Source organism: Mirounga leonina, unplaced genomic scaffold (assembly GCF_011800145.1).
Source record: "Mirounga leonina isolate KUSES-001 unplaced genomic scaffold, KU_Mleo_1.0 Mir_53, whole genome shotgun sequence".
Taxonomy (NCBI): domain Eukaryota; kingdom Metazoa; phylum Chordata; class Mammalia; order Carnivora; family Phocidae; genus Mirounga; species Mirounga leonina.
Window position 1 is genome coordinate 45,331,431 of NW_023270807.1, and position 15,351 is coordinate 45,346,781.

The window sequence follows — 15,351 nt, forward strand, 5'->3', positions numbered from 1 at the left end:
GGTTAAGATGTGAAAAATAGGGGCGCCTGGGTGGCTCAGCCGGTTAAGCTGCTGCCTTCGGCTCAGGTCATGATCCCAGGGTCCTGGGATCGAGCCCCGCATTGGGCTCCCTGCTCGGCTGGGAGCCTGCTTCTCCCTCTCCCTCTGCCTGTCTCTCTGCCTACTTGTTCTCTCTCTCTCTCTGTCAGATAAATAAGTAAAATCTTTAAAATATATATATATAAAGATGTGAAATATAGCATATGTTGTAAAATTCTTAAGTTTTAGCTTGGGTAATTGTGAATGGTGACGCTGTTTGCCAAGGTAATATAGAAGGAATAGGGCTGGAAGAAAGGTTAATACTGAGTTTGAGGTTCTTATAGGTCATTAAGGCAGAGAGGAATAGTGATCAGTTCTTTATAGGGGTCTGAAACTACAGTTGTGGACTTTAATCCCTTGAGTGCAAGTATTTTGGTTTCTGTCTCATCAGCATTTTGCTCAATCTGAGATACAGTGAGCACTTACTACACTTTGCTGGAATTGAAAGCAATAGCAAGCATGTAAGGAAAGATAAATCACCAAGGAGAGAACCCTGAGGAACACCAACACTTAGTGGGCAGGAAAAAAAGAAACTAGCAAAGAAGACTTGGAAAGGAAGGTTTAAGTTAGGTGAGACCAGGAATGGAGGTAAGGGTGTGGGGCATTATGGAAGCTGGAGGAGAATATTGAGGGATAGTTGGTCCTGTATTGTGCCACTGGGAGATCATTAAGAATAAAGAGGCTACTAGAATTAATCTTTGGTAGTCATTGGATCTTTAAAGAAGTTTTGGTGGATGCCAAGTAATGTTTGTTTAGTTATATTCAATTGGTGAATGAGCTAAAGTCAAGGCAATGAATTATTTAAGTATCTTGCATGACAAAAGGAAATTGGTCAGTGCTTTCCCTTATTTGAGAGATTTTAAGATGAGTCTTAAAATATTTGTGGATTCTGGGGACATACCTGTTAAAGAGGTCAAAGTTTGAGTAGTAGATGGAACCTGGTCTTAAGAATGCAGGTTAGAAATACTAGCCTTACACAATTAAAAATGACCTCTCTTAGGCTTGTTTTTGTGTGTGTTTGTTTTTTAAGATTTTATTTATTTGACAGCACAAGCAGAGGGAGAGGGAGAAGCAGGCTCCCCACTGAGCAGGGATCCTGATGTTGGGCTTGATCCCAGGACCCTCGGATCATGATCTGAGCTGAAGGCAAACGCTCAACCGACTGAGCCACCCAGGCACCCTACTCTCTTAGACTATTGTTAAGTAGAAATGTTGAGCTCCTTGTCATGAAGAAAGGAAACAGAAATGTACAGGATAGCAAGCCTTGGAAAAGTAGGAAACCAAGGTTTAAATGGTAAAGGTTTGAGTTGAAGAATGCGGGAAGGAGCTCAGTTGCAGGTATAAAAGGATTACTGATCAGCATTCAATGCACAGCTGAATTGAGAGCATGATCTTGTAGTGGCACCATCTGTATGATTATGTACTATTTCCAGTACTGTTCTTCAGCTTGAATGGAGGAGAAAGAGGAGGTTGGATAGTCCTGGCAGGAGTAAATACATCAATGAATTGAGCCCAATTAGAGTAGGAAATAAAGCCAAAAGGACTGAAGAGAAGAGCGTGGTCAAGGGACTAGAGGTCTTTGTGGCACCAAAGAAAGGGCATAATGGGAATAAAGCCAAGATTTAGATATGAAAGACCAGGGCATTGAAATGTAAGATTTTAGGAGTAATGCACCTTGCATTGTTTGGAAATGGCTGTAGTAGATCGCTGAATTAGAATGTAGATGAAATTTACTGGAGTTGAAAAATTTAAAGAATTTTTGTCTAATTTATTGAATGGACTGTGTACAGAAGATATCCCTAGTAGAACTGGGTATAAGGAGGCAGAGTCAAGTGCTGAAGTCCTTAATTAAGAGGTTTGTCAGGGAGAATGCTTCCAGGCTATGTGGGACATGTAAGGATTTGGGGGAAGTAGTTTCTTGTATCCTCTTGGCCCAGAAGTCTTGGGAGATCCGGATTCAGTTAAGGTTTCAGAATACAAATTTGTGAAGTAGCAAACAGCTCTAGAGATAACTCTTTAAAGAACATAATAGAATTGAAATGCTTAAGCAGAAGTCAGGGGGAGGAATTAGAATAGTAAGAATGGAGATAGTAGGGAGAAGGCATTTATAGTGACCGAGAGAGAAGCTTTGAATACTTCAAGACCAAGACTACAGTCTAACAAGAATCTGCTGTTTCTAGCTCTCCCAGGCCTAGTCCCATGTATCAGATCTGCTAATGATAGTAACAGTTAATATTTGTTGGCTGCTACTATGTGCTAGACTGTGCTTAAAAGCTTTCCTTGTATTTCCATTTATTGTTACATCAATTCTTAAGTGCTCATATTCTCATTTTAAAATGAAATTGAATAAGATGAGGAAAGGCTAAGTATCTTGCCTAGTATGTGGCATAGCCGAGAGTTGAAACTATGTTCATTGACTCCAGAGCTTGTATATGCCTTTATTTGGAAAACATAGGCTGCCAAATGAAGTAACAAGTTGCTCGGTGTCTTTATTTGGAATGATGTAAAAAAATGTCGTGGTAGCTGAAGAGAATTCTCCCCCAGGCGATTAGTATATGATTCATAAATGGTATTTTTAATGTTATATACATATATATATTGTCTGTTGTTGTTTACGGTTAATATTGATTCCAAAGGGGGGGAAAAAAGAACTTCTGGCATCAAGTCTGGCACCATGAAGAAGGTAGCTGTGTTGATGAAGGTAGGGAGCACAGAAGAACAAAGGGCTTACTACTAGGGATTTTTGCTGCAGCTGTGTACTCTTAAGCCAAAGAAGCTAAGAGAAAGGAAAATAAGCAGTTGTGGAGGGGTTGAATGGATTCTGACCAGCTAGCTCTCTTCTCACTCTATAGTGGGTGTGTATTGGGAGCCCTGTAATTAAACTAGTAGATGTTTTGTTTGCTGCCATTTCAGCTTCCAGGTTCTTGTGTTCCCTCAAAGTAACTATGGGCATGTCAAAAGGATGTTCACTATGCAAGCTGCCCTTAAAACAGCCTTTAGTACTACCATCCCTAGATCCCCTAAAAACCCCTGTCACCCAGGGGTTTGTTGGAGAAGAGGAATGGGGCATCAGGGTGATAATGATAGCCCTCATGTGCTGTGGTCCCTCTACAGCAGTGAAGTGTTTATGTCACTAGGCTTTTGAGGACACAGAATAGCTTTCAAACTATTAAGGAGCAGATCACACCAGGAAATTCTTCACTGGAAACAGGTACCTAAGAGTCACCCCTAAAAGGAGAGTGCCCCCCTTCTCACCAAGCCAAAATAGCCCCTTTTATGTGGAGGCTTCAAGATGTTAACCAACACCTAAACACAGATAGGAAGGGGATGGGATATACAGAGAATCAATCTCTTACATATTTGGAAAAATATTTCGGCAATCAATACAGTCCAAATATTCAAACAAGTCATTTTGGCAATTCTTATCTGTCACCTCCAACCCTAAAACACAGTTACCTAGTAAACACATTATATTTACTTATTTGAAAATTTCAAAGCAATCCTTAAAAGTGTTTACTAAACCTACTTAACAGCTTCTTAAAGCTGGAGCATTACAAAGTTTTTCTCAAGTATATAAGCCCTCAAAGGGAATTTTCTCATCCCATGATGGCATTTGGGTGGTGGTCTAGCCTTATTTAGGCAGTTTAAAATGAATTCTCAAGCCCTGCCCCGTAAGAGGAAAAAGTAACAACCTTTTTATAGATGAGGACAGTGACGTGGGGAAATGAAATGACTTGTAATAGTAAACCTACAAAACAGGTCTGACCCCTCACTTAGAATGCTTTCTCTACTGTCCTGCTGGCTGGAAGTATTGCAATTTCAAAGCAGAAGGATGAATGTGGAGAGTGTCGGGATTATATGGTGAAATTTATCATTGCAAATATGGAAGGCAGTGCAATATACTTACGAGTAAATAAGGCAAAATTCTAAGTTCTGTCACATGTTGCGGCATATGTTGATGTCTTACACTTTAAAAATAGGTTTCTTAATGTAGCCTACATGTTACCAGTATAAAATGAGGAACTGAAGCAATTCTAAAATCTTGATCCTACACCAGCTCCCCAGCCAAAGTTGATGAGCCAGAAGTATGAGAGGCAACAGCTGTTCTGCTAGAAGTGAAATGACCAGAAACATCCAGAATGTTCAATGTAATGGTGTGAGCCTTTCTACCACAAAATGGTGGGTTGTGTGTAATCACTGAGATTTTAACAGTGTTATTCTTTCTCTCTAAGCCAATATTCCCAACAATGAGAGAAAAATTGAATTTTGATTTTAAAACTGTCAGCAGAAACCCAGTCCTATAGGATGTATACATTTTTTTTCTTTCCCTTTTCGTTGACCAAGCTCTTAACGTCTGTGTAGGCAGCTTTTCTCAGAAGTACAACACTAAAGCGAAGGGCAGACATGCTCCATTTGTCAGAGCTTTCAGGTCTTTAGTACATTGAATTGGGCTGTCAGGGGAGCAACAGTTAAAGTTCTGAGCTCAAAGACCCTAGAAGGGAGGCTTGGGAAGCCAAAGACTGAAATCCGGCGTTATCTATCTCATATGGGCAATAGATTATATTTAATAAACAATTGTGTCAGACCTCTGAGTTCATTATATGTCAACTCATTTAATCACAACCATAGAAAGGAAGTAGCTGGTATTGGAGGTAATTGTCAAAGTTTTTATTCAGATGTCACCACCTGACTCATCTATTCTGAAAGACCCATGTGCTCTAACTGAGGTTAAACCTAGAATACTGCTTAAAGGAAAATTTAAATTGTAGTTACGATGGTAGATATGTGCGTGTACACATACACACATGTATACCTTCAGAGAAAGTAAACATTGTAGTAGATTTCATAATTCTGTTAGAATGGGAAGAAAGATCATCTCACCATTTTGATTTGGTAAAATCTGCATCTAAATCCTGTTATTACCTTGCTTTCCCATCTTTATCAGAGACCATGTTCATATTGACTTCACAAAAAAAAAATTACGTACACTCCTTTTCAGCAAACGTATGCATGTTCTATTCAATAAATATTCAGATGTTTTTTAAGTACTTGTCTCTCAGAGCTTATTTTTTTAATTAGGTGATTCACTTGTAGCTGCCAGCATTTGTATTTCTGACTACAGGTTTGTCACCTTTGCTGGAATGAAGTTGGTCTCGGAGTGAAATTGGATGTGCACCTAACTTACATGCTGCATATAAAACAAATGAAAAAGTGGATGTGTGAGTGTGTGATGGTCAGATACTGAGTTGCACAGGAGTAAGAGGCCACAAGATGGCAAGCTAACATAGGAAATGTGGTGTGGAGCTAAGATCTAGAAATTGAACTAGAAATTACTTTTCCATTTTTTATTTATATGCTATAAAGGACATAGACTAAGATGTGGTCATTTATATTTTTGAGTACTTACGATAAATTGAACAGTTACTGAAGTACAATTTTGAAAATTGGAAATGACTATGATGTATATTTTTTAATAGACCACCATTTATAATGAAACAGGCTAGAGTCACCTTGCATGTATTACATATATTTTTAACTTCCCATTAAGCACCAAAAAATCTTGTTTTGACAGCAAGGTAGTCACACTGCTACCTCTACATGCAAAGGAGACTTGGAAATGTGTATTTTTTTTAGCTAGGCACATTGTCATTGGCAACAAAATCTGAATTTAATTGACCACTAAGGTAAAAAAAAAAAAAACAGTGCAGCACAGTTGGTTATTATATGTGATGCCAATATTCCAAAGATCTTTGAAACAATTTTGTACAGAAAACTTCTGAACAACTAGATTTGGAGTTAAAAAAATCCTGTATTCTTACTCCCATCACTTCATGTAATATTAGGCAAGTCACTTTATCATTCTGAGTTGTACTCTTCTCATTATAAACATTTTAAAGATTTCTTCCATTCCACAATACCATGATTTTCTTAGTTCATGCAACAGAGAGTATAAGATTCATGGATATGTTAATTGTTGCTGAGCTACTTCTGTGGGTTAAGCCTTGAGGGTACAATGGCAAAGGACATGGCTCTTGCCTACATTCAATATGCTCATAATTTAGAGGGGATACAAATGCACAAGCAAATTATATAGGGATAAGTGATATAATAAAGCCATGTATTGTTAATTACGATATCTAACATTTAAAAAATCCATTTACCAACGCTTTGCATGGATCATCTTTGGTTAACAACCTATGACATAGGTATTATTTATCCCCATTTTACATTTTTTTAAAAAATGCTCTCTGGTAGAAATATTTGATCCAAGCCTTGAAATGAAATTAGATTTCTCAAGGTGGAGAAAAGAATGAAATTATAGAAAATATTAAGTACCTTCCGTGTTATTACAATGCTATGATTATAAAGAAGATAAATCTTGGGACGCCTGGATGGCTCAGTTAAGCATCTGCCTTCAGCTCAGGTCATGGTCCTGGGGTCCTGGGATCGAGTCCCGGGTCGGTCTCCTTGCTCAGTGGGGAGTCTGTTTCTCCCTCTGTCCCTCCTCCTGCTTGTGCTCTCTCTCTCTTTCTCTTTCTCTCTCTCTGACAAAATCTTAAAAAGATAAATCTTGTTATAATCAGTTCTATGGAACTGCCTAAATTGTTTAAAGAGGTGTCTTAGTATTGTACATGAAATTTGTTTTTTAAGGTAATTCTCTATTAGAGATCTTTCTATGGTATCAGGTTTATATAGTGAGATAACCAGTACCAAGTCTTATTTTGCCATTGCCCAGTATATGTTCTAGGTATGAGAACCATAGAATCTTGGAGAGTTAAAAGGAAATTTGGAGGTCATTTAGCTATACCTGCTGTACAATTCAGGAATATTCTTGATCATCGCTCTGAGGGTTCTCACTACTTTATTGCGCAGTCATTTCATTTTGATGTAGTTCAAATTAATAGAATATTTCTATATTAGATAAAATGTTTATCTCTTTGATGTTCACCAATACTGGTTCTGAAACATTGGAACATGTAACAAGGTATTTCTCTTTTCAGGATTGGGAAAATCATTCCCTATAGTCTGGACACAAACTTCTAACACAAGATTAACTTGTTTTCAATAGTCTTATACTACACTTTGCTCATTTCTAAGGTGTAAGCTTAAACTCCAAGGACTTTATGTCATGAACTAATATCAATCCTTGTCTCATATTAAAATTTTAAATCTTGATACAGAATGGCTACTTGTTCCATTTCATCTGACTTGTTCTGAACAAAATTCTGAGATATTTTAATCATGTTTTATGTCTGGCATTCAACATACTGGTCATTTCTTTTGTCTTCAGTAGATATAAGCGTATCTTCTGTGTCTTCATCCTAATCACTAACATGAATGTAGTCAGGAACTATTTTTGGCTATAAGTAAAAGAGCCTAACAAGGCAATGGCTTACATCAGGTAGGAGTTCTCTCTCACATAACAACAAAAACAAAAGCATGGAAATAGGCAGTTCAGAGTTAATATGGCAGTTCCATGACAGATGGCAGCAAATGTCCCAGGAGCTGTCTTTGTTTCTTCATGCATAAGGTCATGCTTCCATCCTCAAAGTCACCTCATGGTAGAAAGATGTTTACTACAGCTCTAGCTATGATGTCTCAGGCAGGAAGGGGCTGGGGAGTAAAAAGATGCATTCAAGCTAGGTCAGCCCTACTTTTTAACTTCTCCCCAGAGCATTGGTCAAAAAATCTTGTTTTGACAAGAAGATTTCACACTGCTACTTTTACATGGAAAGATACATGGAAAGGAGACCTGAAAATGTGACTTTTTAGCTGGGGACATTGCCACCTCCAACAAAATCAGAATTCTTTTAGGTGAGGAAGAGTAAATGGGTGGGTAGACAGAAGAAGCAGCAAGAGGAACAGATTTTTTTCCCAAGAAACCTTGAACTCCTAAGTACCAGGGACCTAAGCTGTGGGGATACAGGATACGAAAAGATGAATAAGACAACCTTCACCTTAGCCACAGTGAGTAGTTTTTAATGTCATCATCAAATTAATCTAATTAGAAGCTGTTTTCTCTGAGACTGGTTTATCACATTTGCTAGTCTTCCATAGAAAGTCAAATCTCAAGTTACTGCACTGACTCTCCTTTGAAATAAATGCTTTATAAATGAAAGCACTTGTTTAACCTAATGACTAATACTTCTTTTAGTTATAAGGGATTGATGACCATCAATTTAGTTAGTGAAATTTTATAGCAAGAAAGTGAAAATGGGATTGCTTAATATTTGTCTCCTCTGGACCCAATCTATTGCACAGAGTTCAACAGTGACCTTTTTCTAAAGGATAGAAAACTGGAATCCACTTCTTCAATTTCCTCTTATGCTGTACAGACAATTCTATACCACAGCCATCTGTCCATTTCGACTGACGGCATTAATGTCTGAAAAACATTTTCAAGACAATTAACAGAAGTCACATATATTACTTTGAACAATTATTTTTCCTTTTTAATATAAAATTAAATCTCCATAGTAGGGGAAGGATCAGATACTTCACCTTTAAGTAGATGGGAATGTTGACCTATTTGGGTAACATACAGAATTCATTTTACTTTGCTTTCAAACAATATATGGATATATCACAGCCTTTTAAAAAGTAATCTTTACTTAGAATAGGAAAATATCCCTGACACAGTGGAAACAAGATAGGTCTGTGGAAAGTTCTCAGAACTCCCCACAATCACCATTGTACGTTACAGCTGAAGGAAGATTTGCTCTGTGAGAAAAGACCCAATTTTATACTAAAGAAAGAGCTTCTGGTAGGTTTCTCCCAGAACACCTCCCTTGGGATTTTGTCATAAAATCCAAAAGAATGCTGACACTTTTTGCCTTTACGTGCTCCACCACTGGTTTGTTCTTTCCTCACCAATTTTTTTTTACAGAATTGGGACACACCCTCTCTTTTGTGCTCTGTGCAGTATTAAATATACAAACAAAATATAAACTAGGAATAAGTTGGCATCAATATTTGGGGAAGGTGTGCTATGCATGTGATGGGATGGGGCACTTTGGGCTTTTAATTGCTTTATTTTCTTTATTAAAATTTTAAGAACAAAAATAATATGTGAAACAAAAGATTTATAAAGAAAAAATTCACCTCTCCTTTATCGTAACCAATGTTGAGATCCTTCCACATCTCTCCCCCTAATCACACAAACACTCTATACGTACACACGTGTCAAAGTTAGGATGCTCAACGCCTAAAAAGGGAAGAATAAGTACAAAAGATGTGTCCTACCTCTTTTTTTTAATTGTACAGGAAATAAATGTATGAAGAACATGGTTTTTATTAGGATTCTTCCAGTTGCAAGATACAGAAACCCTATTTAAACCAGTTCAAGCAAAAATGGGGAAATTATCTTTCATATAACTAAACTGCAGAAAGCATGGGTGGAAGGGGTAGTGGGGAGCCTGTGTCAGGGACAGCAGGACTGAAAAGTTCAAACATCCTCAGGTCTTTGCCTTTTTCTCCTCTCCTCTCTTAACTTTTCAGTCTTTCTGTCTTGAGGAAGTTGGTTTAATTTCCTTGGGAAGACTGGAACCATAGCTACTTGCAACCCTAGGCATTCTTTCATACAAGCACTTGAAAAAGAAAAAAAATTCCCTCCAGCTCCAATGAGAAGAAACCCTGTGGCCACAGACAAAATCTGTAGCCAGAAAGATTTTGGGGTTGAGTGCTAGAAAGCCAAACTACCTGCAGGTCAAGAATGGCTTGAATGAAATTAAGAAGATGTCTGTTTAGTGATCTGGGCAGCCTCATGAGGTGAGAAAGTGGTTTAAGGAAGAACCGCGGTTGATCGTTAACTCTGCTTCTACTAGATGTAGATCCCTGAAAGAAAGTGACTGAACTTGGGGGTCTCACTTTCTTCATCTCTAAGGTTATCGTCTGCTTTCTGAGCACTAGTGGTGGAGGGGGGTCAAGTCAAGGGAGGTGACCCTGTCAATACAGGACATGGTGTGAGATGTGAGATACTACCCCCATCTTCACCTCCATGCTCCTCCATGAAAGTGGAGATTTTCTTGAGGCAGGAATTGTAGATCTCTGAAGGTACATAGCACAGTGTCTTGTTTCTATTGATCACAACTCAGTAAGTATTAATTTAGTGATAAGAGAAACAATAAAGATGCCAAAATTTGAACACTAGTTTCTCTCAATCAAATGCTTTGGGTCTTCACTGGCACCAAGACAAGTTCCAGAGTATTCTTATAGGAAACTCATTTTGTAAACTAAGCTTAAAGGAGGGGAAAAAAATCATTTCCCTTCCTGTCTAAACAACTTCATTCACAGTCCTTGCTCCCGTTACCTTTCCATCTCCTCTCCATGCGAAGTGGGAAAGCAAGCAATCAATGCTAATGTCCCACCAATCCTTTTCCCTAGAGCAGAACTGGTTGTCATAACTGATGTTACGAGGCTGAGCTTCTCAAAAACATTTTTGGCAGCAAACTTACCCTGAGACTGAAAAATCGTCTCCATTCCAGTTCTGTGCACTAAAACCCTATTTTCTAGGGCACCTGGGTGGCTCAGTTGGTTAGGCGACTGCCTTTGGCTTGGGTCATGATCCTGGGGTCCCTGGATCGAGTCCCGCATCGGGCTCCCTGCTCGGCAGGGAGTCTGCTTCTCCCTCTCCCACTCCCCGTTTGTGTTCCCTCTCTCGCTGTGTCTTTCTCTGTCAAATAAATAAATAAAATCTTTAAATAAAGAAATAAATAAATAAAACCCTATTTTCTAGATTATGTGCCATGATCGGGGCCTCAAAAACCTTAAACTTTTTTAACCCCCATCACTGTCAAAAATTTAGATGTATTCCTTTAAGTCCTTCAGTGGTTACCTGCATTTTTTAAGGTGAGGTGTTTTCATATCAAATGGATGTAGGCTCATGAGTGCAACAGTGAGTGATCTGAGGCATAAATTGAAAGATGGGGAAAACCACAAAGTTCACCTTTCTCTGTCTTGTCCAGGGCACAGTCTTTAAGACAGATTATAACCACTGTTGGTGACACGGTTTGTAGATAATGACAGAAATAACCTTCATTATGCATGTATCGCAGTGGCTTTCTGCTGAAGAGGGCAGGGCCATGGAAGACATGACATAATCGGTTTTAGTTAAAATTACATTTTTATGCACTGACTTCTCATTAAAAAATTCCCAGTGGAGAAGAATGATTTCTGAGCTATCCTTACCAAGCAGGGTTGCAAGTCATGTTCTAAAACTGTCAGAAAAGGTTTATTTCACAGAATAATAATACTCAGTGCAGTCAAGTAACAATATCAATGACAGACAACAAAACCACTTCATTTTATTCTGGAGAAATACACATCCATTAGAGTATTAAATCCAAAGATGGTATATCTGTGATTTTTTTTTAAAAAATAAGAAAGTAAGGAGTGCTTGGGTAGGTCAGTCGGTTGAGCCTCCAACTCTTGATTTCCATTCAGGTCATGATCTTAGGGTTGTGAAATCCCGCCCCACGCCGAGCTCCATGCTGGGCGTGGAGCCTGCTTAAGATTCTCTCTCTCCCTCGCCCTCTGCCTACCACCTGCCCCCCTCGTGCTCACATGCTCTCTCTCTTTCTTTAAAGGAAAAAAAATAAAAATAAACTAAAAGCTAGGCTCCAAATCAAGTAATAATAAACATCTTTTTTTTGCGTTTTTCCACACCGATGTAACAGCATAGTACACATTTTATTATCTATTCTAGAGAGAGATGTACTAGTAAAGTGTGGGCAAACTATGATATATTGTAGACTACATTCTGAATTCCTGATTATCAAAAGGTTCAACAAATACAGAAATTTAAAAAGTATTTTAATGTTCAGTGGTAGAAGTGTCAAGTAATTATCAAGTTGGGTATGTTCTCTTTCTGGGTCCTACCCTGCTCCTGGTCAATGTGCTCAATGGGACCTGCCTTCCCGTGTGACTCTAGAGTGACCCTTTCAGGTGTCTCCTAGTTCAGGCTTAAGCAGAATATCTCCCAGTAATATTTCTATCAACTTGGAGACCACAGATGATGGCTTTCTTCCCTCTTCCCTACTCCACTTATATCCAGGGAGCCCTAACCTGCAGAGTCCTGGGCTCTGTGGTCATTTCCCCAAGCCAGGCCTTCTCACGGAGTGTCACTGTGTGTGCTTTTTTGTGTCCTTGGTTAGCTGCTGCCCCACCCTCAACATGCTCTTTCTCTACAAAGATTAAGAAGGGCTGAGTGAGGGGAGCCTCGGCTGCCACTATGGAAAGACTGCCAGCACTTCAACCTCAGCTTGGAGGCCATCACATTTTTCAGAAATGTCATATTTTATATTTTCCAGTTGATGGATCTAAGCATTTAAAAGAATGCTGCCTTTTGAATTTCTTCAGACTAATTTGCAATTAACTATTCAAACACAACTCGCATACATACTTGAATCCTGCAACAATGAGATCTCTGTCTAGTGTATACAACTGAGCACATACTGAAAATTTTAAAAAATGTCCCAAATGACATAAAGGCTGACGCCCTTTGTGTTCCAATGTAGCCCAGATCTTGCTTAGAAAGGATGCAGGTTCTCCTTGTCTAACCCTCTTGTGCATCAAAAAGCAGCTTTGTTTCACCTCGCTGGGGTGAGCTCATGGCCAAATCTGCATGGCGATTCTGGAGTAGGGGAGGAGCCCCTATCTCACCACATTCAACATATCTGAGGTTGTGGCACTCACATGCTGAGGACTTGAGTCTTTTAGAGTATTTTTGGAGACAGCACTTAATAAGGCACTTGAGAACCAAAAAGCTCAGTTCAATGAAATTCAACATAATGCACAGGCATGAGGTAATAACCAAGAAGAGTATGAAGATCGTTTTCTCGGTGGGTTTGGATATGAAGCAGTCCACAGTGTTGGGACAAGGCTTCAAATCACACTTCATAAGGTAGGGAACACTAAAGCCGTCATATAGTTTGTAAAATAAAGCCAGGAAGCCAATTTCAAAACCAGTTTTAAGAATAAGGCTGATAAGGTAAGTGTACCACAGGCCCACATCCATCATACCTGGGCTGACATAGAGTTTCTTTCTGTGCCTTTTCTCTCTACCCTCACGATAGGCTACATGTAGAACCACCAGAAGTGAAGGCGTGGAGACCATGACCAGTTGTAAGGCCCAAAGTCTGACCTGGGAGATGGGGAAGAAGTGATCAAAACACACATTTTCACAACCAGGCTGTTTAACGTTGCACTCAAACTCTTTCTGCTCATTTTTCCACACATGCTCTGCTGCCACCATGTAGACCAGCAAACGGAAGATGAACACAACAGTGAGCCAAATCCGCCCAATCCTGGTTGAGTATTTGTTTACTCCAGTTAGGAGGTCCCTGAGGAACATCCAACTCATGACTTGGGTTCAAAAGAAGGTAAGATTCTGCAAAAGAAAACAATTTCATCATGATTCACTTATTTTTATTTCATTGATCATTTCCACTGTCTTATTTGATTACGGGATTGTGGAAGATAAACTCAAATTTCAACTCTGGATGTTGATGACTCACTTTCAAACAAGGAGATGATACAATTGGTCCACAGATGTAATTTATCTCATGCCCAGTTTAATTTGGAATTTGGTTGGTGATCCCACATACACTATCCCATTTTCAAACAAATTCTTCAGTTTATTGCTTCTCTCTAAGGATGGATGGGTTCTGTTACTGATCTAGAAAAAATTAGATATGAATCCCAAGGTGACTTTGGTACCTTGAGATAGCCCTCACATACCCACTTCTTGAAGTTGTAATCTCTACTCACTTTTTCTACTTTGTCAATGCCCCTCCCCAATCCCTAAAGGTTATTCACTGCACCTACCTCCCTTTGTGTCCCATATCCCATACCAACAGCTGAGCTCACCTACAGTCTGACAGTGATAAGTGAGGCTCTCCAATATGAACTCCAAACTCATGTTTCCTCACCCCTCCAGACTTACATCCATGCCCAACTTAACCTGTTCCACCCAGTTTAGAGGGAGGAGTCAGTCTCATATTGCCCCAAAATGATCATTCCGGCTCTACAGCCCATTCTTGATCTATCCATTTTCCCTGGTTCTATATTCTGTATCTCCAACCCTCACCATTTTATTCATCTCAGCATATAAGTGTACTTAAATGTTATCCATTTTTAATGGGAGAAATCTGCATAGCTTATCTCTCTGACAAACCCTCTATCTTCCTTTATCCCTTATTTCTACTTCCTCAGTTATTATTTACTCTTCAACTCACTGAGTCTAGTTTTTTCTGCTCACCATTGCACACTAAAATTAGCACTGCCACTCAACTACCAAATCTTCTGGATGCTCTGGATCTCATTTAATTTTTCTATGATACTGTTGCCTGCTCTTGTGTTCTTGAAACTCTTTCAGCCTTGACATACGTATTACTCTCTCTTCTCTATTGTTCTGATCCTCTTTATTGTACCATCTTAGGTTTCTTTGTCTAGTTCTTAAAAGCTCTGTCCTCTGTTCTTTTCTCACTCCATATTCTCTCCCTAGAAAATCTCATTCATTCCCATGGATTCAACTGCTGCTTTCCGATTCCTGACTCTCAGATCTTCAGCTTCTCCCCAGATTTCCATATCTCACTGCCTCTTGGTTATCATTTAAATATGTCACAGGCATCTCAAACTTATATCTACAGCTGAATTTATTATCTGTCCTGCCCTTTGATTTTCTTGCTTAATGGCATCACCAGTGCCCAAGCACCCAAGTTGGATATCTCATATTCATCCTGGACTCCTTTCTCGTGACTCTTTAATTGCTCACCAAATTCTTCTGATTCCTCCTAAATATCTCTCAAATTCCCCTCCAGGTCACTGCTGAAATATCTCTCACCTATACATCCTTCCCACAGCTTTCTATTTCCAGTCTCATCATCTCTTCCCCTCTCCTCCTAGTATGTCCTTGATGTTGCTTAATTATCTTGCAACTCTTTCCGTCATTTTGCTCTTTAACATATAAAAGCTGACAGGACAAAAAATCCAGTCAAGAAATGGGCAGAAAACATGAACAGACATTTCTCCAAAGAAGACATACAGATGGCCAACAGATACATGAAAAAATGTTCAGCATCACTCACCATCAAATCAAAACCACAATGAGATACCACCTCACATAGGCCAGAATGGCTAAAATTAACAAGTCAGGAAACAACAGATGTTGGCAAAGGATTCAGAGAAAGGGGAACCCTCTTACACTGTAGGTGGGAATCCAAACTGGTACAGCCACTCTGGAAAACAATATGGAGGTTCCTCAAAGAGTTAAAA

General features: G+C 39.1%; 1 protein-coding gene across 1 annotated transcript; it reads right to left on the reverse strand.

Annotated features, from left to right (window-relative positions):
• Nucleotides 1–12,629: 12,629 nt before the first annotated feature.
• Nucleotides 12,630–13,438, reverse strand: GJB7 (gap junction protein beta 7). Its single transcript, XM_034991473.1, has one exon. It carries the CDS (start codon nt 13,436–13,438, stop codon nt 12,632–12,634), a length of 807 nt encoding a protein of 268 aa, XP_034847364.1. The 3' UTR covers nt 12,630–12,631.
• Nucleotides 13,439–15,351: the final 1,913 nt, after the last annotated feature.